General features: G+C 36.4%; 1 protein-coding gene across 2 annotated transcripts in view; it reads left to right on the top strand.

Moving 5' to 3' along the window:
- The window catches only part of LOC109540557 (neural cell adhesion molecule 2), a 135,860-nt gene extending 109,790 nt beyond the window's left edge, over positions 1-26,070 (top strand). For both annotated transcript variants that reach the window (XM_048667439.1, XM_048667440.1), the window contains 8 exons: positions 6,238-6,407; positions 6,577-6,700; positions 17,237-17,400; positions 18,449-18,584; positions 24,690-24,819; positions 25,404-25,594; positions 25,654-25,793; positions 25,849-26,070. In XM_048667439.1, coding sequence (XP_048523396.1) covers positions 6,238-6,407; positions 6,577-6,700; positions 17,237-17,400; positions 18,449-18,584; positions 24,690-24,819; positions 25,404-25,594; positions 25,654-25,793; positions 25,849-25,989 — 1,196 coding nt within the window. In that variant the 3' untranslated portion in view covers positions 25,990-26,070. The remainder of the gene's footprint in view (positions 1-6,237; positions 6,408-6,576; positions 6,701-17,236; positions 17,401-18,448; positions 18,585-24,689; positions 24,820-25,403; positions 25,595-25,653; positions 25,794-25,848) is intronic.
- Positions 26,071-26,326: the final 256 nt, after the last annotated feature.

Below are 26,326 nucleotides of genomic sequence, written 5' to 3'. Positions count from 1 at the left end.
TGACTCCGGCCTGTGTGAATGAATTATTTTGTTGCTGATACTCTAAAACAAAGGTGCTTTACTGCGTGTTTTAAACATCGTTGTGCCACTCTTTACGTAACTGCTATTATTTTATTATTAGATTTATGTTCTTGTCTGTTTCAACAAATTGTTTTGCCGCACAAATGTTACATGAGTTCAAACTTTCATAATTGCTTTAACAACTGTCCGGACAATTCGTTTTGCACCACACGGTTTCAAATGAATGTTGCTCGATTTTCTCCGCTCGCCTTCATCAAATAGCACTTTATTAAATGCATGATAAAAGTGGGGAATTGCGCAACATCGAGTAAAATTCCAAAAATCCAGCAAATATCTCGCAGATTTATGCATCGAAGCGATATCTCACATTGCGGACGTTCCTGGTACGTTCTTCACATTCCTGCAAATAACTCGCAACTTGTTTCAAATTTTTCCAGATTTAACCCTAATGCTTTCGCAAATAGTTGACAATTATTGTGCTCTTGCCCGAGCTATCTGGCCGCTTGATTGTGTATGGCTAAAGGCTGCGTTTTGAAATCCCGAGGCAGCAGCTGTTTGCTTTCCCTTATCGAAGGGCAATTTCTCCACTCAGAACTTATTATATCATGCAATAAATTCGGAACTGTAATTGGACGGATGGGCTTTAATGCTCGCAAAACCCCGATTATTTCCAGTTTTTTGTTAACGAAATTTAATCTTACATTTCCGTGTTGAATAAAATCCCCATCAACCGTGATGGTTATTCATACTGGATGCCAATGGAAATGGGTGAAAAATTTCGCTCATAGCTTAAATATTCTCTGACGTTTGACTGTGAACATTTTCTCAGTAGGTGATCCGGTTTAAACGTTTTTTATCGAATCATGATTCTAGTTTGGACAGAATCTAAGTTATGATTTAACCAAAAAATCAATCAAAGTTGAAATTTTCTTCGGGCGTTATAGTCATGTCTTTGGAGTAATTGTTGACTTGAATCTTGAGTCGTCTGTCTATTCTGAGCCATTCGAGAGATAATCATTTTTCCCGCAAATTCGAACTGGCAAATGGCTACAATTATTGCCTTTTTGAGAAAAATCCTCATTTGTTAAGTGTGTAAAATCGTATTAGATTCATGTCGTTCATTCATTTTCCAGAATTTTTCAAATTTTCCGTTGCTTGGAAAGGGGCCTTAAACGTGCACATCAACGTGCATAAAAATGCATAACTTTCAAATCTGATGAGATTAACGGCAGCTACTTAGGCAGTTTTGATAAAAAATATTCGCTTGTTAAGTGTAAAAAATTGTATTAAGTTGATGGTATCCAGTTATTTTCCAGAATTTTTAAACTTTGTGTTGCTTGAAAATGTGCCTCAAAAGTGCACGTAGGTGCAAAAAATCATAACTCGAAAATTTGATTGGATTAAGAGTTGCAATTATTTTATGCAGAAAATTATATTAAATTGATGGTATCCAATCATTTTTCAGAATTTTTCAAACTTTTAGTTACTTGTAAATGTGCCTGAAACGATAACGCCTGGGAATAAGATTTCATAACTCGCAAATCTGATTCAATTAAAACATGCTACTTTGGCAATTTTGAGAATAATCTTCATTTTTTCAGTACAAAAAATTGTATTAGATTGATGGTATACATTCATTTTCACAAATTTTCCAAACTTTCTGTTTGCCTCAAACGTGGCAACGGAAAGGTGCTTCAAACGTGCACGTCTTTGCATACAAATTCATAAATCGCAAATGCAATTAGATTAAAACATGATATTTTGGCAATTTTGAGAAAATTTCTGACTATTTCATTCTCACTTGTTAATTYTGTTGAAGTTARTTAATTTTTTTTAATGTATTGTCTCATTTTTTATATTTTGAGTCGATAACGTTGCCTCATTTAGGATGTTTTGAGTCGAGTTTTTCCTTTTCAATTTTTACTTTGGGTCTCTTCTCGTGGCACGCTTTCCTTATTACATTGAAGGCTTTGAACGCTTTTTGTGTAATCTTGAAGTTTTATTTAACAAGATACACCGCGGCTCAAATTCTCATGGTTTATGKCTTAAATATTTCCTAACTTTTAGTTGTGAATATTTTCTGTTTAGTTGTGAATATTTTCTGTTTCGGYGATCCGATTAGAATATTTTTTCTATTGAGTCACAGCTCGATTSGCGTAAAAAAGTTACAARATAAGCAAAAAATGAAATTAACATGTGCTGAGTGTTTAAATGCTCAAGTTTTYTTGGCTAAAGTGTAAATCCATCTGGGAGCAAYATGGGATAACCTCGAAAGCGATAAAAGTATATGAAGATTTATCCTCATTCTRAGCCGGTCGAAAGACACAATTTTTTTTATGGCCGCTCACATTTTCCACCCAAATTTACTAGATTTTTTTTATAATTCACGAACAAACATCCGCTAAAAAAAAATGTGGTCGCTTTTCAATTTCACAGTCAAAATTTGGAAAGATTTCTGTTATTCTTAAATTTTTCGGCGCTGTGTAAAAACTAGGAAAATGTTAATACCATCATCTCAAAAGCTGAATGGCAAAGTGTTGAAGATGAATCCAGCTTTCAGCACGCAACATCCATTAGTTGCGCCCTGAAGCATTAAAAGTGGCTGATGTGTGCGAGTTACAGCCAATAAAAACCCGTTTTATTTTATGTTCCTGGTCATGCTCGACTAAACGGGAGAACTGCAAAGCAGAATTCATAAAAAAAGCCAACCGAAAATTTAATTTGGGAACAAGGCCGGTCCCTTGAGTTGCATATACACGATCGCTAGAGCAATTTGGTAATTTTCTCCTGTCTCTAGATGGGCTCAGCTAGCGGAACTGTACGAGCATTTTGGGTTGATTTGTTTTTTAATTATTCGAACAGATGTTCCAGGGTTGGTTTAGCATTTTCCTCAATTCGTTGACATCACTCATGTGATGGATGAAAATTATTATAGCCTTTGTTTTTCTACAACCACCCCAGAACGTTTCCAACTAGCGAAATGATAATTATTCGAAAAATTCACTTATTAGCGGAACGTCTTAGAAGTGGAAATATCGGAACTTGAATTGTCTTCTTGAATCCTCAACATCCGCCAGCGAAAAACAAACCGCTATAGAACTTCTTCAGTGGCTTTGAATTTTCTTAACAAACTTCCAGCTTGATGATCAAAGAAAAGTTTGCCTAAGTTTAACAATATTGAACGTTCACCGGTTCGTTATAATGGCGACCACTGAGCGTTTTTCAAATATGATTTTCGAATGAAAATACGCATTCTTAGTGAATAAAGTGGGCTCAAAGGAAGCATTCGTAATGTAGCCCAGTCGTACATCCGCGCCTTAGCTTTCATCTTGTTAAGGAAAGCTGAAAAGGGATGAGACGAAACATTAGGCGGGTTGTAAACTTTCTCTCAAATAAGCAAATACGCTAACCCAATTTCAAGAATGGAATTTTGCACTTTGCCAGAAGCTTAAGTAATATGGCGAATCGGTGGAGAGGGCTCGAGAAATTTGCATCTTATTAAAGCTTTTCTTCTACGTACGTGTCTCGAGTATATTTACTCGTTTCGTTCGTTTGGGTTCTTATATTTGCGTCTGTTTATTTCGTCTTTCGAGATCCTGTTGAATGTAAAAACTGCATTTGCAAACGCAAATGTAAAGATAGATGATTTTAGTTGAGCAAAAAATGCACTGTAAAAAAGTTTGCCCCAATGCTAAAGTCTGCGAACTATTGTAGGAGGTTTTCAGAAAAAGGAAATGTCCACAATGTTGCTGATTGACATGTGGGGCGTAAAATTTCAATTCACTGCGTAATTTAGAATATGCTTAAAGTTTCTGAGTGATATATGAGAGCGAGTGGTATTCAAAACGTCCATCTAGCGCTCCTTGTGTGGATTCTTTATATTTCAGCAAAGTTGATTTGTGGTCCATGTAAGATTGCAACGTCACTTCTGCAAAAATAAATGGCCTCCTCTAACCCGATGAAAATTTCGCTGTGCGTCTCTTTAAACATATTCGTTTTCGTGTCCTCGCCCCGTCTGAACTACGTAAAATATCGCCCCCTAAATAGAAGTAACGTGCCCATTTTGTAGTTGATAATAGCAGAATACTTTTTTATTTAACTCAGCGAAATTCCGCCTGTCTGATGTTCGAAACTCGACAATGGCATTTTGTGCCGAATATATGGCATTTAATTTCATTTCGTACAATTGGACGGGTTTATTTGGGGCCCATTTTGTTTATCGACGTTGTTACGGTTGAAGGCTGTTTCGGTTCCGCAGGTAGCAGTCACATTCTAATTAGGTTGCCCTTTGTTTTCCATGTTCTTTTGTCATCGAGAGATATTGCAAATTATCGATATCGTACTGCGATTTGCCAGAAAGTCATTCGGTTTGGCAAATTGTCTTGACGATGCCAATAATGTTCAGTGAAGTATGGCAAAGCCGCAATCAAGTTTATACTCGCATTTAATCAAAACGACCTTAAATAACGTTTAATTGCCCCTTAATATCATTTCCCCGAATAAAACTCTCAATCTCACTAAAACGGATCATTATTCCCGGGGACGCTTTACGAGATCGGATACTCATTGCTAATCCAATACTAAAACAAACTATATCTTTCTCATTGATACCATAATAAAGCGCAGAACCGATATCATTTATTTGTTTTCCCAGATCCCTTATTCTGGGGTCGCTTCCTGATGAACAATAAATATTAACGGGTGAAATTAATTCTTAAATCGCTTTCCATCCAGATTGTAAAGAGCTTCAACACTGTAACTTTCGCAGCTGAATGAACGATTCACATCCAATTGATGAGTATTCTGGATCTACAGGGTGGTCGTCAACCAATGTCACAGGATTTACTGACTGTTTAGGCAAAAATATTGCAGTTCAGGAGAATTTGACTTATCTGAAAGTTAATAATTTCCGGGGTGCAGGGTGTCAGAGTGTAAATACAATTTTCGTTCTTTTTTCAGGGATGTGGCTTTAACGAGTTTTACTATGACAAAAAAATTGTGTTTGGGTTTTCAAGATCAAGCAATACATGATTATTTAGTTTGCATTTTTAGAGGGCTCTAGCTGCTGTGGTCTGGAGCCATTCAAACATCAGAAATTTTGTGGGTTTTAAAATATCGCTCTTTCATTGGATTTTTCGCAATCTCCAATATTTCCTAAATAAAAACTAGGTATTTGCTTCAAGTCGATATCGCTCAGGGTTTTCGAGATATTTGAGATTAAAATCTCTAGAGATTTTTTGAACTACGTAACTGAAATTGGATCTGTAAAGGGAAGAAAGATTCTATTAGATTATTAATAGGGAAAAGGGCATTGAAATAAAATAACTATGTATTTATCTCAACACAAGCAGAACGTATTTTATTATGTTGGTGACACAACGAGTTCTTTAAGGCTCTCTTATTAGACTAAAGTTCATCGATATAATTCGGTTGAGCTTAACCATTTATGCTTAGATCAGCGACTCAAAATTACGAGTCGAATTCTCTGAATATAAACATAGATTATGGCTTTTCTCCTTTCTGCTGACAAAGAGGAATGATAACATTTATGTGGTATTTCCAATAGATTCTGCTCAAATTTAGACAAAAATAAAACTTAGCAGACATTCAAAAGCATTTATTTAGGACGTTCAAAAATATTTAAAACTCGGTAAAGTGTTTGAAAAAAATAATTTCATAATGCATTTTCAAAATGAATTCGTCTGTAAATGTAAATTCTAAATGTAAAATGTCCACCACAGTTGTGGACGAAACGTCAGGAAGAAATTCCGATAGACTACGGCTTCAAAGCCCGGAAAACATTCCTAAATGTAATGTAAATTCTAATTAATTCTCTCCTCAGGTAAAAATGTGAGAAAATTGAAGAAAAACCTAGGTAAAGCAAAGCTACAGCGCTTGAGCCACGGAACAGTAGAAACTTGAAAATCATCAGTTTCTAAAGTTCCTTTTTTCTAGAAAAACTGTTTCGTATCCAAAAAGGTCCATCAATTTCTCCTTAAACGTCGTCGCAATAATGCAGTTGAAATTTTCGCTGTTGAATGTGCAAAGACGTTCCTAATCCATCCCGGAAGTTATCGCCGCTCCTGGGAAAAGAGCTCAGCTTCGGTGCTAAATGTTTCATTTGATGCTATAAAAGTTTGATATGAGCGATCCAACCTTGTGGATTCCTGGATATTATTCCCGTATATCCTGACCCGTGGTGCACTCTGTTTGCAGACGCGCCCGTGTGCATCCAGGAACGTGAGGAAGTGTATGGAGCACTCAAGCAGGAGACCGTGACGTTACGATGTCGAGTGGATGCGAATCCGCCAGTAGCGGCATTTCATTGGACATTTAATAACAGCGGGGATCAGACGGACGTGTCCAGCGAAAAGTACACGAACGAGGTAAACATGCTATGATATTTTGGTTTCCAGCTACGATTTAAACTTGCAATATGCTTCAATTGCACATAAATATCGTGTGCGTCCCGTACATGAATCGCAAGGAGAAACACTTGAACAGTTTCCTCAATTTTGTATTTTATTCGATGTTTCTAAAGTTGTTTGTGTTTAGGTGACATCGTCTCGATTGAACTACACACCCAACAACGACCTGGACTATGGTACTCTCCTTTGCTATGGGGAAAATGAAATTGGAAAGCAGAAGGAACCATGTGTATTTCAAGTAGTTATTGCCGGTAAGTTGCTTAAGTATACCAGCAAAAATGCGTCAAAAAAATCCAAAAATTCCTCAATGCCACCCATAACATCACCCGAAAGTGAAAATCGGCTGATTCAAGTGAGGAAAAACTCACTTGATTGGGAAATTTCTGGGAGTTTCCAGGACGTTTTCAGTTACTAAGGAGAAACGATTGGTGGCTGATATATTTAGACGAGTTAAGAAAAAATTGTTACGGAAAAAAAATCTCTCAAGCCTGTCCAGAATATCACTCGAAAGAGAAAATGAGGAAAACCTCACTTTAATAAAAAATTTCTGAAAGTTTTCAGGATTTTTCCATATACTAAATCGTAGGGATGGGTCGTTGGACAACAAGAATTTTTCAAAAATTCGGCAAGAAAACCAAAAATTTATCAATCTGGCCCATAATAAAACTCGAAAGGGAAAGTCGGCGGCTTTCCGTGTGAGGAAAAATCCACTTTACTAGGATATTTCTGAGAGTTTCCAATATGTTTTCAGTTACTAAGACCGAGGCAATTGGCCGTTGAAAAAAAAATTTTTTCAACCATTTGACCAGAAAATTCCAAAAATTCAACAATGCGCCTCATAATATTGCTCGAATGGTAAAATCCGTGCTTTAAGTAAGGCAAAACTCACTTTTACAGGCAATTTCTGGAAGTTTTCATGATTTTTCAGTCACGTAGACGAGTCGATGGCCTATAGGGTACACGAGTTTTTCAAAAATTCGTCAAGAAAAAACCAAAAATCCCTAAACTCAGCCCATAAAATCACTCGAAAGCGCAAAGCGCTTTGAGTGAGGAAAACTCATTTTAATAGGAAATTTCGGGGAGTTTCCAGAATTTTTCAGTTACTAAGCAGAGGCGATTGGACGGTGGAAAACACTGATTTTTCAAAAAATTGACTTGAAAAAGCCGAAATCCCACAATCCGGCTCACAATATCACTCGAATGAGAAAATGGGCTGCTTTAAGTGAGAAAAAAATAACTTTTTGAGGAAATTTCTGGGAGTTTCCAGGGTGTTTTCAGTTACCAAGGGGAAGCGGTAGACTGTTAGTATATTTAGAGGATTTTAAAAAATAATTGTCAAGGAAGAACTAAAAATCGCTCAAGCCTGTCCAGAATATCACTCTTAAATGCGGAAAACCTCACTTTTTCCGGATTTTTTCATGTACTTAATCTAAGCGGTCGATGGACAACACCGATTTTTCAAAAATTTGCCAAGGAAAAACCAAACATTCCTAAATGCGGCCCATAGCATTACTCGAATGAGAAAATCGGCTGCTTTAATTGAGAAAAAACTCACTTGATCAGGAAATTTCTGCGAGCTTCCAGGATGTTTTAAGATCTTAAACTATTGGCCGTTGGCATATACAGAGGGATTAAAAAATAGATTCTAAAGCAAAAACCAAAACTTTCTCAAGCCTGCCCAAAATAACACTCGAAAGGCAAAATCTCACTTTCATAGGAAATTTTTGGGAGTGTTCAGGATTTTTTCAGGTCTAAATCGAAGCGATTGGTCGTTGGACAACACGGATTTTTCAAAAAATTGGCAAAAAAAAATTTCGGAGTCCGGCCCATAGCATCGCTCGAAAGAGACAATAGGCTACTTAAACTGAGAAAAAACCCACGAATAAGGGCAAATTTATTTTAAACTCCAAAATGCTTTTTGTTCTACCAATCGGCCTTTATGTTTTCAGCGGTTTTGTGAAAAACGATCAAACGCGAAAAACTCGGCAGTTTAATTACCGTTTGTTTACTCGCCTGGCTCTATAAGAACTGAAAGTGTTTAGCCTCGAATATGAACCTTGGTGTCTGGCCAAACATCTTCAAATTGTCGCCAGAACAGAATAAGTCGATATTCCCGTCTAGGAGCTTTTTACTAATGTCTTCGATCCATTCAAACAGGCTGGTGAAAAAATCAGTTACGACCATCAACTTAGTTTTTTCATACGGAAGTGCCTGCTTTTCTTTCTCTTCCTGCACGTTTTCAACCATTTCCCGAATTGTTGCACGCACTTTTTTCGGAACTTCTATTTCAACTCTTGCAGATTGTTTGGTCTCCCAACAAAACTTTCGACTTAAGGTTATTCAAACCCTTCTTACACGGGGCCCATCTATGAGAGTTAATTTTGGCGATCTAGGAGGCGATTCAGTAGGTTCTAGCCTTCCTATCCACCGGTTTGGAAAGGATTCATCCAAAAATGTCCGCACACAAATCACGCAAATAAAGACACCAATGCTAGAACTAATTCAAGTTAGGAAAATTCTGGATATGCTTCTACAGTTAGAGCCTGTTTAAAGAAAAAATGGTCCTATTACTCTTCCGCGGGATATTCCACACCAACCTCCATTCAAAGCGGATTTTCTGTTCTGTTGCCCGATATCGACAATTTTGTCGGTTCACATAACCATTCAAACTGAACGTGGCTTTAGCGAAGAAATCACGTTTTTTACTAAATTGTTATGTGGATTGCACATATTTTGCATCCTTTCGCAAAACTCATTTCGTCTATTGAAATCATCTTCAAATAACCATCCTTTGGCACATAAGAGGACGACCACGGTGGATTTGATTAAATAATTAAACTGCTTCTATTTAGGTGCATGTTCTATCACGAAACACAACACTGCAGACAATTTCAGTTTCTTCTCGTTCTGTTAACTTCACCATTTCAAAACCCGATAAATTAAAAATTTTCAATAAGCTGATGTACGCAACCGAACGTATGGTAAACTATGGTTCACTTATTCCCTTGGATGAGATTCATTTTTAAACTTCCTTGCTATTTTGGTTAATATTGTTTACATGTCATACTAGTAATTCAAATTTGAAGAGGAAAATAGGTGCTTCTGTTTAAAAAAAAGATGTTAATGGTAGTATTTGATTTTCTTATTACCCTGTGTAAATAAATTTACTTTGTGCTGGAAGATTAAAGTTACAGCCATCTGGAAACAGTCATTGGGTGGACATGATGAATATTTGAGAACATCATCCTGCACTTTAACCGACGTACATCAAGGTGGATGGTTAATAATAATCTATCTGGCTGCTACATTAACATAAGACTGGGACTTAGTGTAGAAACATGGACAGCCAACAGGATAGTGCAATTTAGTTTTAGCACCGTTCCCATGGGATGTGACCTCAAGCGAAACGGTAGCACACTGTTGGAAACTGGATATCCATTTTAAAGAAACCGATTTAGAATACACCGCTAATATTTCAACTTAATGAAGAATAATTGATGTTATCATCCCGCTTGACGCGGGCCATATGATTACACCAAGCGCGATGAGCTGAGCCAGTTGAGGAGACCAATTTTATTTATGGGGTAAACGTTGAAGAAAAATAATCGAAAACAAGTGGAAACTGCACCCAAACTTCATCCGTGATCAATGCGTTTTAAGTCAATGGAAATTGGCACCGATTTGAATATCAAACCAAATACTCGATTATTAGCGGGGTAACTTCCGGCAGAGAACTCCACCCGAACAAATCGACTTCTGAAGTGCCAACGGAGCAGATAAACAAACCTGCAATTTGCTGGGCGCTTACACCGAATATCTATTCGCTCGGACAAGACAAACTAAGCTAACGGCTAAACTTGGCAGACAATAACGACTGGGGTGTGTCTCTTAGGTCATCATTTCGGGTCAGTTCCAGATCCTTTATCAGGCTTCCTATAATCCTGAGTAATGTGTAATACGAGCCCGAGCCCTATCGCGATGCACAACCGGGTTTTGACCCTCTTCGCGTCTTATTGCGTGAAGGAAAAGGGAATCACGACCTTTACTAATCAATCCGACAGAACTTGAAAAAATTCTGACCCAATGCAGTTGACTTAGTAATTCTTACCCACTACAGTATCTAGTTATGTTTGTGCAATGAATCCCGCCACTCCTGATCATCAGGACACTGGCTTTTTTACTTTTGTTTGTTTTTTCAAGTTGTTATTTATCTCAGCTGTATGTACATTTTTTCAATTTTTTGCTGCAATTAATTTCAACGCGAAAAAATTGCCATTGGAAAGAATAGACCAGATACTAGAGCTTTAAGATGCAAAATAGAACTGAACCTTTAATTTTCGTGTCAAGGAAGCGAGGAATTTAAGGACCTTTGTAGTGGTCACACTAGACTCTTGCAATCTCTAACTGCCGCTATCTTCTCTACTCAAACCCCCAATACTCAAGTAGCTCGACATGCCCCGAATTCCATGTTATTTTTACAGAAAGGATGGGAAGAATTCAACGAAGTCAGAAATAGATCTGCTGTTCTCTTCTGATCCAAGGTAATAAAAAAATATGGCAAATTCTGAGCGAGTTTTGGGCGGTTGCAATATTTAACTGAGAAAATGGTCATTTACTCAAATATAATTATCCAAGATAATAGAAAATGATGGCTGATTTTAAGCGGTTGTTGAACGGAATCCTTTTTTAATTCAAACTATCTTCATTTACTATAATAGCTCGAAATGTATCAATTTAAAAATTATTTTTTTTAAAGAAAGTAACAAGCGCAGAAATAAACACACTTCACACCTGATCCATGATAAACGAAAATTATCCTCCATTCGGATTATTTTCAATTTTTAGCCGAGATTTAATGCACATATGAAATGTGCCTAAGTTGCTTCTGGTTTCTATGGCCAATATTCCACTACTCATGAAGCATCCGATTGAAAAGCACGCAAAAGGAATAAAATTTGTCGGAAATTAAAAAAACATTCAGTTTTGTTTTTCTGTTATTGCTCTCACAAACATTTAAAATTGAAATGCATTTATTGTTGAACTGTTGCAAAATCATAAATTTGCCCTCCGAAAAATTGTAAAATTCTGCAGCATAAATAAATCTTTATGAATATTCATTGAAATGCTTAGCTTAATAAACTACTATTGTGTAACGGATTCTTGCTAAATAAATCTCACTCAATTGAATTTAAAGCGTATTAATTTTGGCTTGATTTTATATGGAGCGCTCATGTTACATTTAACGCAACTTTGCACGATGATAAGTTGAATAAAAATGCCAATTCGCACAATTTCATCCAAATTAGCCAAAAAAAATTAACCCGCTCCGCTCTACCCTGGAATTGTGAAATTATACCGCAATAAATTGCCCTAATCTACCGAGGGGCAATGTTGGCAGTAAACTATTTTTAGCGTTAGCGATTTCATAACTTGTATTTTCTGAAATTTATGTTTAGGACAGTTTCATGTTTTGCGCAATTATGCCAATTTGAATTTAGCGTGATACGTTTTCATTAGTCCGGGAAATGTATGGTTCGACAAACGATATCATTGCCAAAGTCACACACAACATGGTATTTGTATGTATGTAATGATCATTTGCTTTGTAAATGTAAAAATGATCACGGAGCAAATCCAGAGCTTTGACAAGTTAAACGAGAAACTTGGACGATAATAAGCTTGGTAGCCTGGATCCTGAGGTCACCATTTTAGGTCAATTACAGATCCTTTATCGGAGTTGCTAATTCCTGAGATATGTTGTGTAATGCGAACTGGGCCCCCAAACCTTCGACCCTTCCCGTGTCTTGTATGTTGAGCTGCGGAAACAGGTCGGGTATTATGTTGACCGAATTAATGTCTAGGAATACATTGCGGGTTAATAATTCCAATTATATAAGCGACCGTCGTTTAAGGCACTCACTAGCTAGGCCGACGCCATAGTTTACGCTTATCTAAAATAGGAGATCAGTTAATTGGTTATAGAAAAGCCAAAACAGTTCTAATTTCCGTTAAACTAGAACAGGAAATTTCCGGCTCTATTGAATACGGTGGAAAGAAATTGCCTTTCGAATTACCGCATCGATGTTCAATAATTTCGTAACCTTAGTGGAAAACGGGATTGAAGAAAATTTCATTTTGTAAGCTATTGACGCTAACGAGCCTGATATTTCTTGTTCCCAATCATTCGAGGAAACGCGGGACACAAAAGATGTCAAATTCTAATTGTTGCCCATTTCCCAAAAAGTATTTCTTTTCAGATCCGATAAAAGAATATCTATAGATCGATCTTTGAGCCAATGCGCCAACATTTTTAACTCGATACTTTAGCCGAGCTGGAAATTTAAATGGAATGTTTCAATTTTTGTCTGCTTCAAGTTCCGTGCTTTTGGCACTGATGGAAATAAACCAAAAAATGTTGGTCTCCTAAACAAAGTAGGTAGATTTTCCATTTGTTTAATTTAATATAATTTAAAAAATTCATAAATTATGAGATATTTTGTCAAAAAGTACTATTGATCAAGGCTTCTTTGGTGGCAAGAGCGACGGAATACATAATTTGATGTTGAGAAAAAATTTTTTGCTCCATTTTCATGAAAATTTCAACTTTAAATGCTGGATAAGTTGAGTACAGTCCGCTGAAATGGCAGATCCAGATTCAAACCGTATGCTGATTTGAAAATGCTTTCTTTTGCTCGCAGCATTAATGCGAGGGAAAACTTTATTAGATTTTGCTTGGCACTGTTTTCGCCTAAAGAATATGTCAGTGAATTTCGGCAGATTAGTTGAGGACCACCCTGCATATACAGCATAGATACAAACCAGCTAAATGAGAGCTAGAATAAATGATCTTAGCAAGGTTTTAATGAAGAATTATTTATCTCGGAGTTTTCATCGGCAAAAATAAGGAAATTGCGCTTCAATAGAATATTTAAAAATTCTCGAAACTTGTTGGCTGAGAGCGAAAAATTGACAAAAGTTCTATCAGAAAGTTAAGCCAGCCAGGCAGCATAAAAGTCAGCAAAATTAAAGACAAAAATGACAAAAAGACTCCGAAAAATCTAAGTCTGCAAGGAAATAATTAGTTAAGACTTCTCAGTGACAACGTTTGAGAAATGTTGATTCCTAAAATCAATCCAAATTTTATACGTTCCCTTCAAAAAAAGTGAGGAATAATATTTATTGGGGATAAAACATTACAATTTGAATTTGGTCCATTTTGACGAAAATCGTACCAAGCGCTTTAATGGGCCCGATGTCCGCCAAAAATAAAAGTATTATTTCGTCTGACATGGAATTTTGGAAAGATGATTCGCAGGAACATCCAAACTTGAAGGAAAACGAGGAAAAAAGCAGAGCCGACGAAAGAACCATCAGTCAAAATTTCAATTAAAAGAAACACCTGATAAGCTTCGGACACGTCAACCATCAGCAAGGCTTTACGAAGCGCAAATCTGCAAACCGACTGGCAGGAAAAGAGTACTGACGGCTGATGGAAACAGGATTATTGTTGCCGTATTTTTTCAATGCTGGTAAAAGGCCAAAAAATACTCAGCTGGTGGCGCGATTGAAATTTAAAAACGGTGAGCTTTGAAAGGAGATTTTAGAGGGATTAACTAAAAAATACGCATATTGAACATTCAAAAACATTAATCTATGTGAAAAATAAACAAAAAGTTCGCCTAGATAGTTTCGCTTTTAAACCAAACCAATATTGACCATTGTAATGAACAAGACAAACTCATTTAACATTGTATACTTAAGCCAATCTGCACACATAATATTAGAGTATGTTCTCGAAACTAAATCGTTTAATATTAGCTGGTTTGCCTCGGGAAAGCGTATTATCTTGCGAAAGCTAATGTGTGCACAATAGTCTTCCAATAAAAACTAGTCAATTAAATGATTATCAAGTTTTCCCTAAAGTGGTAATGCTGGGAGCAAAGACATGAAATGACTGAGCGGCCACTATACAAAGGTAAATCGAATCAGGCAATAAAACGACAGCATTCATTCTAGATTAGATTAAGTGCGTAAACCGCATTTAGATTCGTATCACGGGCCCTTGAAAGCCAACCCTCCGACGTAGATTAGTGTTTCGATTAATAAAAACAGCCGTTTTATCCCACGAGCCTTTAATGGTGATCGATTACTTCATTTCTGGGACGATTCTGAATTCGCTCTGTGCATATTGAACGGAACACCAAAGCTCATTGAAATTCCTCAATGAGATCAATCCCGCTTGCTTTTTGTTTCAGACTGTAATGCCGATTTATGCCGATTTTGGTTTGCTTTTAATCTAGGTTCTTTCAATTGGCCAATCGTTTTTTCAAAATAAATAAATGCTTTAAAAATTATAATATTAAAAAACTTGGCAGCCCGGTTAAGGATTGATAAATCGACTAAAGTACAAGAAAAACAAACACAAGTTCTCGAACATTAAAGAACGGCTGAATAAAAATAAAAAAAACTGCGCTAATTTGTAAATATCTGGCAAACGTTATCACATGTCGCAATGCGCCTAAATTATACATCAGTTTCATCAAAAAAAGGCAACGAATGCGTCGAGCTCATTGAAAAACACGCTTGAAGCTTCGAATTAATCCGGATTTTTCGGGCTTTTTAAGTGGTGTTTGAGCAATAACAATCTTTAACCAACGATATCTTTATTATTATAGACCCAATCGCTTTATAATACATGTTAAAACAATCCATTGAGCTCAAGTGAAGATAATTTTTTTTCAAAAAATATAAAATTTTTCAAAGCGCCTTAAATTATACTTCACTTATAATAAACTTAACTTAATAAAAAAAAAGAAGCAAAAAATGCGATGGGCTCATTGAAAATCACGTTTAAATCATCAAATCCGAAATACTCGTCATTCTTGGGGCTTTTTCATGCGATTTTGGAGCAATCCAATCTTTAACAGTCGATCCCTTCCTTATTTTAGACCCAACCACTTTATATATGCGTATAGGGGAGCTGATTCGGTCAAAAACAATATATTGCGCTCCAAAAACACGCATGTGAAATTTTGAATTTTTACCTAAAATTTCAGAAGGATGGGATAAATTTTGTAAAAAAATATAAATTTTTTTTGAAAAAATTTAAAATCTATCAAAGCTCCTCAAGATATATATCAGTTTCATCAAAATAAAGCGCAAAATGCGACGAACCCGTTGAAAAACATGTTAAAAGCTTCAAATCTGAAATAATCCACATGTTTGGAATATTTTGTGCGGTTTTTGAAGAATGACCGTCTTTCGGCGGCGATATTGTCCTTATTATAAACACAATAACCTTAAAAATGTACATTTGTAAGCTTCTTACAGCCGATTGATCTCAACAAGTACACATGTGAAATTTTGTTTTTTTAACTAAACTTTTATAAGGGTGGGATAAATTTTGTAAAAAAATATATAATTTCTCAAAGCTTCTCCAGCTGGGCATCCGTTTCATCAAAAAGAAGCGAATAACGCGACGAGCTCATTGAATAAAATTCTAGAAGCTTCAAATCCGAAAAAATACACATTTTTGGGCTATTTTATGCGGTTTTTAGATATACTGAATAGAATTTCTAAAAATTGATGAAAGTTTTGCAGAAATATGTTCTTAAATCAAGCTTTGTAGTTGAATGGCTCAAAACAAATTTTTACCTGGTGTTGATTGAGAGAAATTAATTCTGAAACACAAACTAACTCAAACACAAATTCTCAAGGGTGAAACAACGAAAAAAATTTAAAGCGCAATTTGAAGTCAAAATTTGACCAGCTTTTTAACTGTGTAAATATCCAACAAAATGTTAACTGTTGGCCTTCTTTAATCACTGGAACTACCTTAATTTTCACACATTTCACAATTTCGCACAAAATTCCTCATTTAGAGTAAAAGGTGTGTTATAGCGATTCTACTTGAGATCAGAGTTTTCGTAATTCCCATTTAATAAAACCGTTTTTCCGTCTTGATTCACCAAACGCGATTTGCTCCAACTGGTTCCAGCGCTATTTCAAACGCAATGAAAGGGAATTAATCCGATGGAAAATTGCTGTATCATACTATCGCGACGAAAATTAATACGATGCATTCGTGAAAAAGAACCGACAGACAAATCGGGACTCTTTGCTGAATATTTCAAACGCCGTCGAGCTTTAGTGAACCGCGAACAATTAGAATTTGACATCTTTTGTGCCCGACTTTTTCCAGAATGATTCGGAATAGAAGAGTGAGCCCGAACTCGTTAGCGCCATTGGCCGACTAAATGAGATTTATTTTCTACCGGTTCAATCAGATTGCTCAACCTCTCCCAGGCGTGGTAAATGAAAAATTGTTTTAGATTTTCCCAGCTTGATTATCTGAAATCTATTTCACTTTGACTATTACTGGCTGGGGTAGACATTATTCGGTTCAATGTGGCACCAAATATATTAAATACCCAAACAAAACATTACTTGTGTGCTTGGGGGGTGGTTATTGATAAACTGGTCGATTACCAAATATGTTCGCTAAACTGTTCTAATTACGGTTCATTTATCTAACATAAACAAATGGATTCAGGTGGAATAAATCAATTATGGAAATTTTCCAGGGAAGACCAAACGAAAATTGCCTGCTGGAAACAGCGAGTTTCATATATATGGTTTTAGCGTTCCAATAGTAGCAACTTTTCGCCAAACTCTAGCTCTTTCTGATGCTCGTTAAAAGCTTATTTGATTTGATATTGAAGATTGAATCATTTCCCTCTTTGGCTGGTTTTTTGGAAAAATTCAATATCTACTAATATTCTTTTCAGGCCGTCCATCTCATCTGCAAAACTGCACGCTGCTAAACCAAACCACCAACTCTTTGCAAGTGGAATGCGTTGAGGGCTATGACGGAGGGTTAACCCAAAGCTTTGAAATGGAAATTTTGGAATTGCCCGGGCTCAAATCGCGATTAAACATCACAACCTATAAGGTAAAGTATCAATTTTTGCGATAGAGTAAACTCAAGCATTATATTGAATAAGCAGGGGATTGGGGTTTGCAATTTTATTTTTTTGAGCTAAAGTGTAATGGTTTTTTATGAGCTTTGCTGGTTTGGAAAGTCTCAATTATATTTATATTCACTGTTTAAGTCATAATAAATTTATTCCGAAGTTTAGACTTATTTTCGGCACAAAATGCTCAATAGGAAAGTTCACAGTGTTTTTTTCGGCACAACAATGGCGTTGGGGTGTTTAATGTCGAAGTTGTGCCCAGCTCTTCGGGAAGGACACTGATTTTTCGACACTAAGTGATCAATTGGTAGGATTGCAATGTTTTTACATCAAAACCACCTTAAAATCAGTATCGTGTCTGAAGGGCTCGGCACAACATATCCATTATAGTATTTAAAGTCGAAGTTGTGCCGAGACCTTCGGGACGACACTGATTTTTGGCTCAAAAGGAACAATCGTCAGGTTTAGAGTGTTTTATGCCAAAATAATCTTAAAATCAGCGTCGTGCCCCAAGCGTTCTGCACAATATTCGCATTAGAGTGTTTAGTGTCGAAGTAGGAAGGATACTGATTTTTCAATACTAAGTGATCAATCGGTGTGTTCGCAGTGTTTTTACATCAAAACCACCTTAAAATCAGTGTCGTGCACGAAGGGCTAGGCACAACGTCGACATTAAACACTATAATGGAAATGTTGTGCCGAGTGATTATCTGTTTATTTTATGATTATTATTGAATTGATTGTATTTTGTTTTACACCTTATTTAAAAGCAAGACTCACAGCAAGGCCCAAACCAAGACCATGCAAGTCTCTCTTTTGCTCATCACTAAAAACGTTTAAGAGTCACATAGAAAACAGTTAAAATTCGATTTGTGCTTATTCATAACAAACACTTTCATTTCTTACACATAAAACCCATCGTTAATGACGAAAAACTAGCTAGACCAAGCTTGCCCTGTTCGATACGTGATTGATACCTCGGAGTTCTTATCAGGAGGCAAAAAGTGAAGTTGCAAAATTTTACAGGCACCCATCTTTGTAGCTGATGGGCTGGACCCGGGAACTAGTTACCGCATCATGTTGTATGCCGTAAACAAAAAGGGCCGAAGCGATGCGACAGTGATCGATCCCGTAACTTTCAAAGGAGTGGCCAAATTACAAGGTAAGGCACATATTTAGTTGCCGGATGGAAGAGTTTAGAGTTGTTCCTTTCACGTTTTGCTGGAAGTAAATGAGTTTGCACGTCATCAGCGTCTTCTAGGAATGGATTCAGCAAAAATAAAAATTAATTCGTCACGGATGCTGCTAATAGCGACTGAATGCAGGCAAATATGCCGTTGAGCGTTGCAGGTTGCTAACCGCGAACGTCCGGTGGACGTCCGCAACGTCCCCAATGAAATATGGACTGCCAAGGGCCCGTTTGAACTACGGCCTTGTTCGGGAGCGCCATGTACAATTACCATTATGTACGATTTACACGTGTGCACTACGGATATACGGGTCGTTTACTTTAACAACTCGCCTATTCAGGAGGCAATCATAACCGTCCCATCATATTCCAGCCCCCAAATTAAAGCTTTTTATCATCTAAACTGGACCTAAGTCGCATTGTTTATATTAATAAGATGTTTGATCTTGATGATGAACAAACGCGGATATTGTCCCAAAAAAGTGTGTAACTCCACTTTTTTCAGAAATTGCCATCTCCTTAAGCACTGGATATCTTCGATTTTGTGCTAACTAATTGATCCTCTGCTTAGTCCGACTGTTTCTAATATGATTGCGTACATCCGAGCATTCAATGCTCAAAGATCAAAAGAAAAATTCACAACTTAATATCATGATGAAATAGTTAAATATTTATTTTTAACTGAACCGAGCAAGTCGAAGTTTATTTAATTTAATCGAACTTCAAAAAACTTCAAAATTTTAAGAAAAGTTTTTATGGAAAGTCAAATCAATAATGCTTATTCCAAAAAACTGTCTGAAAGTGTAAGTTCTGACCATGATGAACAATCAGATGATTCTAAATTCTTTCTGATTAGTTAAGTATCTCTGTTTTTTCTAAACGATCTCTTGCAATATATAATTTACAAAAATAAACGTGAAACTGTTGCTTTAAACAACTTTTTGCTTGCTCATGATATTAGAGCAGCGCACAAAATAATTCACGTGATATAATTGAACGAAAAATGGAAATCGAGACTAATTTAGATAATGAGGAAGCTGAAAGTGAATACAGTTTAGAAAAAAATTATCGAAATGTTTTACCAGATGAGATAGATGAAAACTATGCGGAAAAAGAGAGTTCTTAGCACGCAACTAAAAAATAATGCAAACGCAGGAAAAACCAACGTAAAAGTGGGATACGACTGGGGATATAACAGTAATGAAAAGAAAAGATAAAAATGCGGCAGGTATTTCGGAAGAGAAGGCAATGAATCTACAACTAAACAATGCGGTATGAAAAATCGTTGAATATATCCAAAACAAAAAATGATGCATTGGAATGATATAAATTGAAAGGAAAAGTCAACGCATTTTTAACGAATCTGGGAAATGGGGAAACGAAAGAAAAGAGCAATAAACAGAACAAATTGCAGTGTAAGCCGAAAAACTACTTACAGCAGTTTTTGATGCAAAAAAAGAAGAGAGCGTAAGAGCTTGTAAAACCATGTTCTACAACACTCTAAAAATGTCCTAAAAAGCTTTTACTGTTTGAAATCAGCTTGAGATAACGAAACAAACATCTGAAAGCCTGAAGTGGATGAACCCAAATAATTTAATATTATAATAAAAATAAAAAAAATACGTCGATTAGGGACTAAATTGGAAGAGAATCCTCTATTGGAAAATTTCTGGTGCAGTTATAAATCTGCCAGCAGATTATGGTTATGATGCAAAAAGTGCCAGAAAAACATTAATTCCCTGCGATGTTCAATATCTACAGCAAAGTTATTTTTAATATTTTTCTAAGCTTAATTCTGTTGGTTCAACAGTAGGTAATGTTGTGTAGGTGATTGTGAACCGGCACAGCACGGTTCAGAATCTAAGGGGCCTAAAAATCGATTGAATTGATGAACGATGAACTGAAACATTCTGAACAATTTAAAATGTTACCTACTAAATTAACAAAAAATTTAAAAATTACGAAAATAAAAAGTCTCCGAATTACATATAAAAATAAATTTAAAATCAAGCAACAACACCATCGTTCCTTTCAGCATCATTAAATTGGAATACACAATTTCCAATATTGCTGTATTAAAATACAACCTTTAAGTTTACTTCTTGTTAGTACGTAGAAATAAAATAGTAGATTAACATTATTCGTATAATGTTATCTGGCTTGGAGTAGAAAAATATGTTTACATGTTTCTTGTAATATATGCATTTGCAACTCATTTTTCATGGTTTCCTCGTTTTTAAACTCATGGTAATGTAAAATTATCAATATATTTTCTTAATTTAAAGTGCGTATGGAATGAGTGAGGATATAACGAGTGATATTAGTCAGTCTATTGATTTTTTTGAAAACCCATTTTTTTCAAGCTTGCTTATAACTATTTTAATAAGAGCTTAAGTTCAATAAGTAATCGAGTAAATCATAAAAAAAATTGCGTTAAATTGTTTTTCTTGTCGCTAGAAAAATTCACCTTTCTGGACTTTTCATATCATGATCTGGATATGCAAGCTTTTTCTGAAAAACCACATTTCATTTCATTCAAAACTTACACTCAAAGAAACGACAGAAGATGATGCCCCACATCTAGGATATGAGCGAGACATTACAGTACCTTAAATGTACGTTACAAATCAAGAGGAGTCCGGCCGACATCCGCACGTTGGGGATGAATTATGAACTGCGAAGCTCACGAGTCTCATTCTTTGGAGTGTTCAAAATAATCAGTCCTGATGCCCTGAAAAAAAATCTGCAAAAGCTTTATGTTAAGGTTCAGAGCTAAAGGAATGCCTAGGGAATTTATTATGCAAACTGTTGACCAAGAAAGTTCTTCGAATCAAAAAACTCTTGAATTAAAACAGCAACCAGCAAACAATTGATCAAAGCAGCGGCACTGGGAACAAGAACTAACAATAAAAACATGTCATTTACGATAACAAGCCCTATCAATTGATATTTAGATTAGGCCTCAGAAGGGGTGGTTGCTTTTCATCAGGGGAACTATTCCCTGACCGTCGTCATGTTTACGACATTGAACCCGCTATCAAAAGCGAACATAGTCGTCCGTTAATCTTTTTTTATAGTGGAAGTTTTTTCCAGCTTGTGACATTTTTAGGGTTGATCTGGATTTTCAGGCGTATAACCCAAGAGCTTTACTGGGCTTTGTGCGTCAATACTTTGAAAGAAAAAGTTTAAGGTTTTTTTTCGAAGTTTTAACATCGTAAATTTTAGGAGTATTGCGAGAATGTGTCAAGATGGTTCCGTTCTCTAACATTCAAAGTTTGCAAAGATTCATAAAAGAATATTTAGTGCAGCTAAAGATTTGCTAGAAGATGTTGAGGTTTGTTGGTCACCGTGATGCTATTTGGTGAAAAATAGCTGCAAATGAAACATTATTTTTCTGGGTCCAAAAACCGGCCTCCTTTTACCAATCTTGTTAGAGTTTCTTTAGCCGGTTTGGATTTGATGACCACTCAAATTATTTCTGGTTAAAACTCGCTCACTTAAACCAAACTTCCAAACACTTCCTGAAAACTGTTTAAAACTTCAACTTCCACAAAAATATCCATCAATTTTTTAAAAATTCATTGGCCTATTTTCTAGGATTCCGTCTAGTATTTGCTCACGCCTAAATCGCCGTCGAAGTTCGTCAGTGGTGTGCAAATATTATTGATTTCAGCTTTGGCTCTCGATATTATGCAAATGAATAGAAAATTACATCGTGACTGTGGGAGGTTCACTTTACCTTACACCTACAAGTAACTTTTGGATATTTTCCAGTAAATTCCATAGCAAATTGATTCCAATTGAGATCAGGGCGTGTACAGCAAACAGCAACACAAATCCCATAAAGAAGACGCGGAATATTCCAAAACCGCGACAATATTTACGTCCTAAAAATACATGGGTTTTTCTATCGAAATGCATAACAAATATTATTGTCAGACACCAAATGCTAAGTTGAAATTGGTTCTCAAACCATTAATAGAACCGGAGAAATAACCAAAAGCATTGTTGCATACTGATATCGATTTTTTGTCAATTTATATGCGTTGCTTGTTTGACTTTGTAAATCCTCCCAAACTGAATTGACCAAAGCGAGTTGAAAATGACGGACATTGTGAAATTGACTCTAGTGAAACTGCTTCGCATAAATTCAACGGGAATCATAAAATCCAGAAGTTGTAAAAATGGAATATTTCCTCCTATCAGCCAATCGCCGACTTTTATAGATAACAATTTTTCGGCGTCGCGATAAAATCGAAAACACACTTTGACGTTGGCTCGTAAAACTAGATCTGAAGTTGTTCGCGTTTCACTTAAGACAAATGTGCATTATTCAAACGGGCAAAAAGAACGAGGTTGTTCCATTGATTGTTACGAAGTGCTTTTGCAAGTCACGTTGCAAGACACACACGCGAACTACACGTTTTTCTTGCTCGATACAATTTACTTTTAGATTGCCCAACGAAATTGGAAAATAATGACTTGACTTCTCAGTTTTCTGGCCCCGGATACTTATAATTTTTCTGCACAAATCCATTTTCCTAGAACTCCGCCTTTCGACTTCTGGAATTGTTATGAAATTGTACGGGGAAATTGCAACTTATCGAATTTCACTTATTGAGAGCAGTTGGGAGGATTCAAAGCAGAAATGAGGCTCATAAGTTTCGTTTTAATTAAATTGCTCCAGCTGCACTCAGACCACTTAACTTGGCGGTTGCGAATATCAACAAAATCCATTTGGCATAATGAAGTTTGGAAAATTATAGTCGGTTCTTTTTATACATTGAAAGTTTTAACTAGCACGATAATCGGGGCTTAATGAGCGTTGTGCTGGTAACGTCCATAGAAATATTGATTAGATTTAGTTAAATAGCAAGCTTTTGCCTAGTTTTATAACTGTTCAAATATGGAATATTTTATCATGTTGACCGCACTATTTGGTACGTTATTTGGTTTGAAATTTGGTACGTTATTTGGTACATTTAGACTTAAATTGCCCAAAACGAGAAGAATTCATTTGGGACCCGCGAAGAAAGAGCCGTAAATCCGTCGATAAAGGTTGACGGATCACGGCACAGTAGTCTAACTTATTTTGAAAAACATGCGATGAATAAAATAGAGGTGAAAGTGCGATGCATGGAGAGGCCATAAGAACCGTTCTTTGTGTTTTTGGTCCTTCGAGCAGAAAAATATGTTTCTCAAGTTGAACAGTTAAAAATGCTGCTAATATCTGGGTCCCCAGAATCGTCACTTAAATTGTCGCAATGAAGCGCCGTTTATGTTCCTGATAATTTCATTCAGCATTTTTTATTGACTTGCCACGTTGTGAAAAATTCGTTGACCTAAACATGTGTTTGAAATCGTGGCAATAAGAAGAAATGTGTGGGGTAAAAACCTTATACAGGGTGTATACGGCAAACTATAATCAGGAGAAACTTGAAAATTGTAGAGTACACGGGAGGCAAGTGATCTAAAATGTGGTGATCTAAAACTTGGATCACTTGCCCCCAATGAAGGCAGCTGTGTTTCTCGTTGGCAGACCCTGTATAATATTAGCCAAAGAGATGAAATTTATTTGTACTTAGCATGCATTAATTTGCTCAAAGTCGGCCTGTTTCAGTGATTGATCGACGAATTTATACATTTTTGGCAAACTGAACTTTGAAGCTACTTGCATTAAGAATAGTATAAAAATGCGCAAAAATAGCTACTTAGACCGATTCTCATCGACCGATTATTTTCAATGAATTATTATCTGTTTTACTATTTACGGTTATTTTGACTGCTGATGCTCCAAACAGCCAATAGGAACTTGGATTCCCATTCATTTTGGGTACGAATCTTTACAATTTTATGAGTCAACACCCCATTTTTTGGAAAAACATTTCACAAAAATCGAGACCTTGACCATGTTGGAAAAAGTTTCAAACAACCTTCAATTAAAGAAAACAGTTCTACTGTGTTTTAAGGCACATAAGGCGCACAAATCGGACGCTCTAAAGAAAACCTCAATTTCTGAAAATAGCTATCACCCAAATTGCTACGAAAAATCTAAAAAACTGACTGTATTTTTTGCAGGTTCGACTGCCAGTATGCCAATCAACCCCCTGATAATGGGCCTTTTAGGAACAGCAGCAATTTTGGCAACCGGAGTATGTCTAGTGTTGGTAGCACTATGTAGAAAACACTACGCCAGGCCATGCCACAGGTAAATCCACCTTTTTAAAAAACTTTGAAATACCAAAGGTATTCAATTCCATGCCAGCTATTTAAAAATTGAGAAATGTTCTTCCACTTCGGCAATTCCATTCTCTCCAGAAAACACAAATTGCTCACTCATTAACAATCCACTAAAGCGCCACTTTCACGGAAAATCACTAAACAATCTTCATAAATTTAAATAGGATAGTGATTTTGCGACAATGGCCGAACAACTGCAACATAAAACTCGGAACGCTGCAATTGCGAATTTATTCATCCAATGTAAGAGCCATAGCAGAAAATGGTTACACCATTCAGAAACAGTTTTATGAAATGCTAAAAGTTGCAATCCGAAACAAACGGAAGTAAGCGGCCCTCGCGTTACCTGCAATAAAGCGAGTATTAAAAAAATCTTGCTATCGCGTTTTCCGTTCTTAAAGCCACTACGATTTTTCATTCTCATTCTGAATATCTTATCAAGCAAAGAAGTTGCAGAAAGGGACTTTGCTTGCCTGTTTAGGGGTTTATTTTCATAACTAAGTTACCCGGTTTAAAGCAGCGCCTGGAATTTTTCAAATGCTAATTTAACAGGCCGGATAGCAACAGTACAAAGCATGTTCCTATGGAAGCCGTTATCAATGCAGATGACCTGATTGTCGATGGTTCCATAACTGGAATGCGAACCTCCAGCGGTTCCATTGAGCACACCATAACAGCTGAAGCGGTTCGGAATGGAAACTCCATAGAAGCCACGGATCCGGATATAATCCGAAATCAGTATGGTAAGTTTTGAAACAAGGCCCAATCAATTGAATGCTGATCGAAGATCCGCTTGTTGCAGAAAGAAGACCGATTCACGGGTTTATGAAAGTATACGAGTACGAACCACCTGGTTGCCGCGAAGAAGACGACCAAGACGATGAGGGCGAAGGATACGCCTTTAAACACGTTGCCAAAGAATTACATGCCCCGAATCAAACAGTAATGAACGATTAAGATGATAGGGAGAATAGTAGTGCTAATCAACATTTTCCAGATATATCGAAGTCTCCAGAGGCCTAACCGGACAAACCCCCACAATCCGACGTTGATTACGGGGTCCCAAACGCTCACCCATAAATATCGGGGGCCCGAAGTGGTCACCACATCCAATCGGATACAGGAGAGTTGCATATAAGATCCTTATAATGTCATTGTTTTTATCATTGTAATATATTAATGTATTTAAAATAAAAATATTAAAAGACTTTATTTCTAAGGTGGTGTTTTTAATCGCATGTCGCTATAACCCTGCTAACAAAAGTCTAACTAGGCAGCGCAATGACCCAAAGAATGTGTAATAGTAACATAATACAAATTGCCTAACTAACTAACTTTAGGGATTGATTTAATTTTGAGGTAAACTGCTACGTTCGTGGCCGCACTATGAATCGGAACTTTGGTTATATTGGAAATTTGTTTTTCGCCTCGATGCCCACGGTATTTACGTGTTTGGCGGTTGAACTATGTTCGTT

This window comes from Dendroctonus ponderosae, unplaced genomic scaffold, assembly GCF_020466585.1.
Source record: "Dendroctonus ponderosae isolate FM_Combo_2020 unplaced genomic scaffold, Dpon_F_20191213v2 Dpon_F_20191213_6, whole genome shotgun sequence".
NCBI lineage: Eukaryota > Metazoa > Arthropoda > Insecta > Coleoptera > Curculionidae > Dendroctonus > Dendroctonus ponderosae.
Note: the sequence above shows the minus strand (reverse complement) of the source record. Positions and strands in the feature narration are given on the sequence as shown.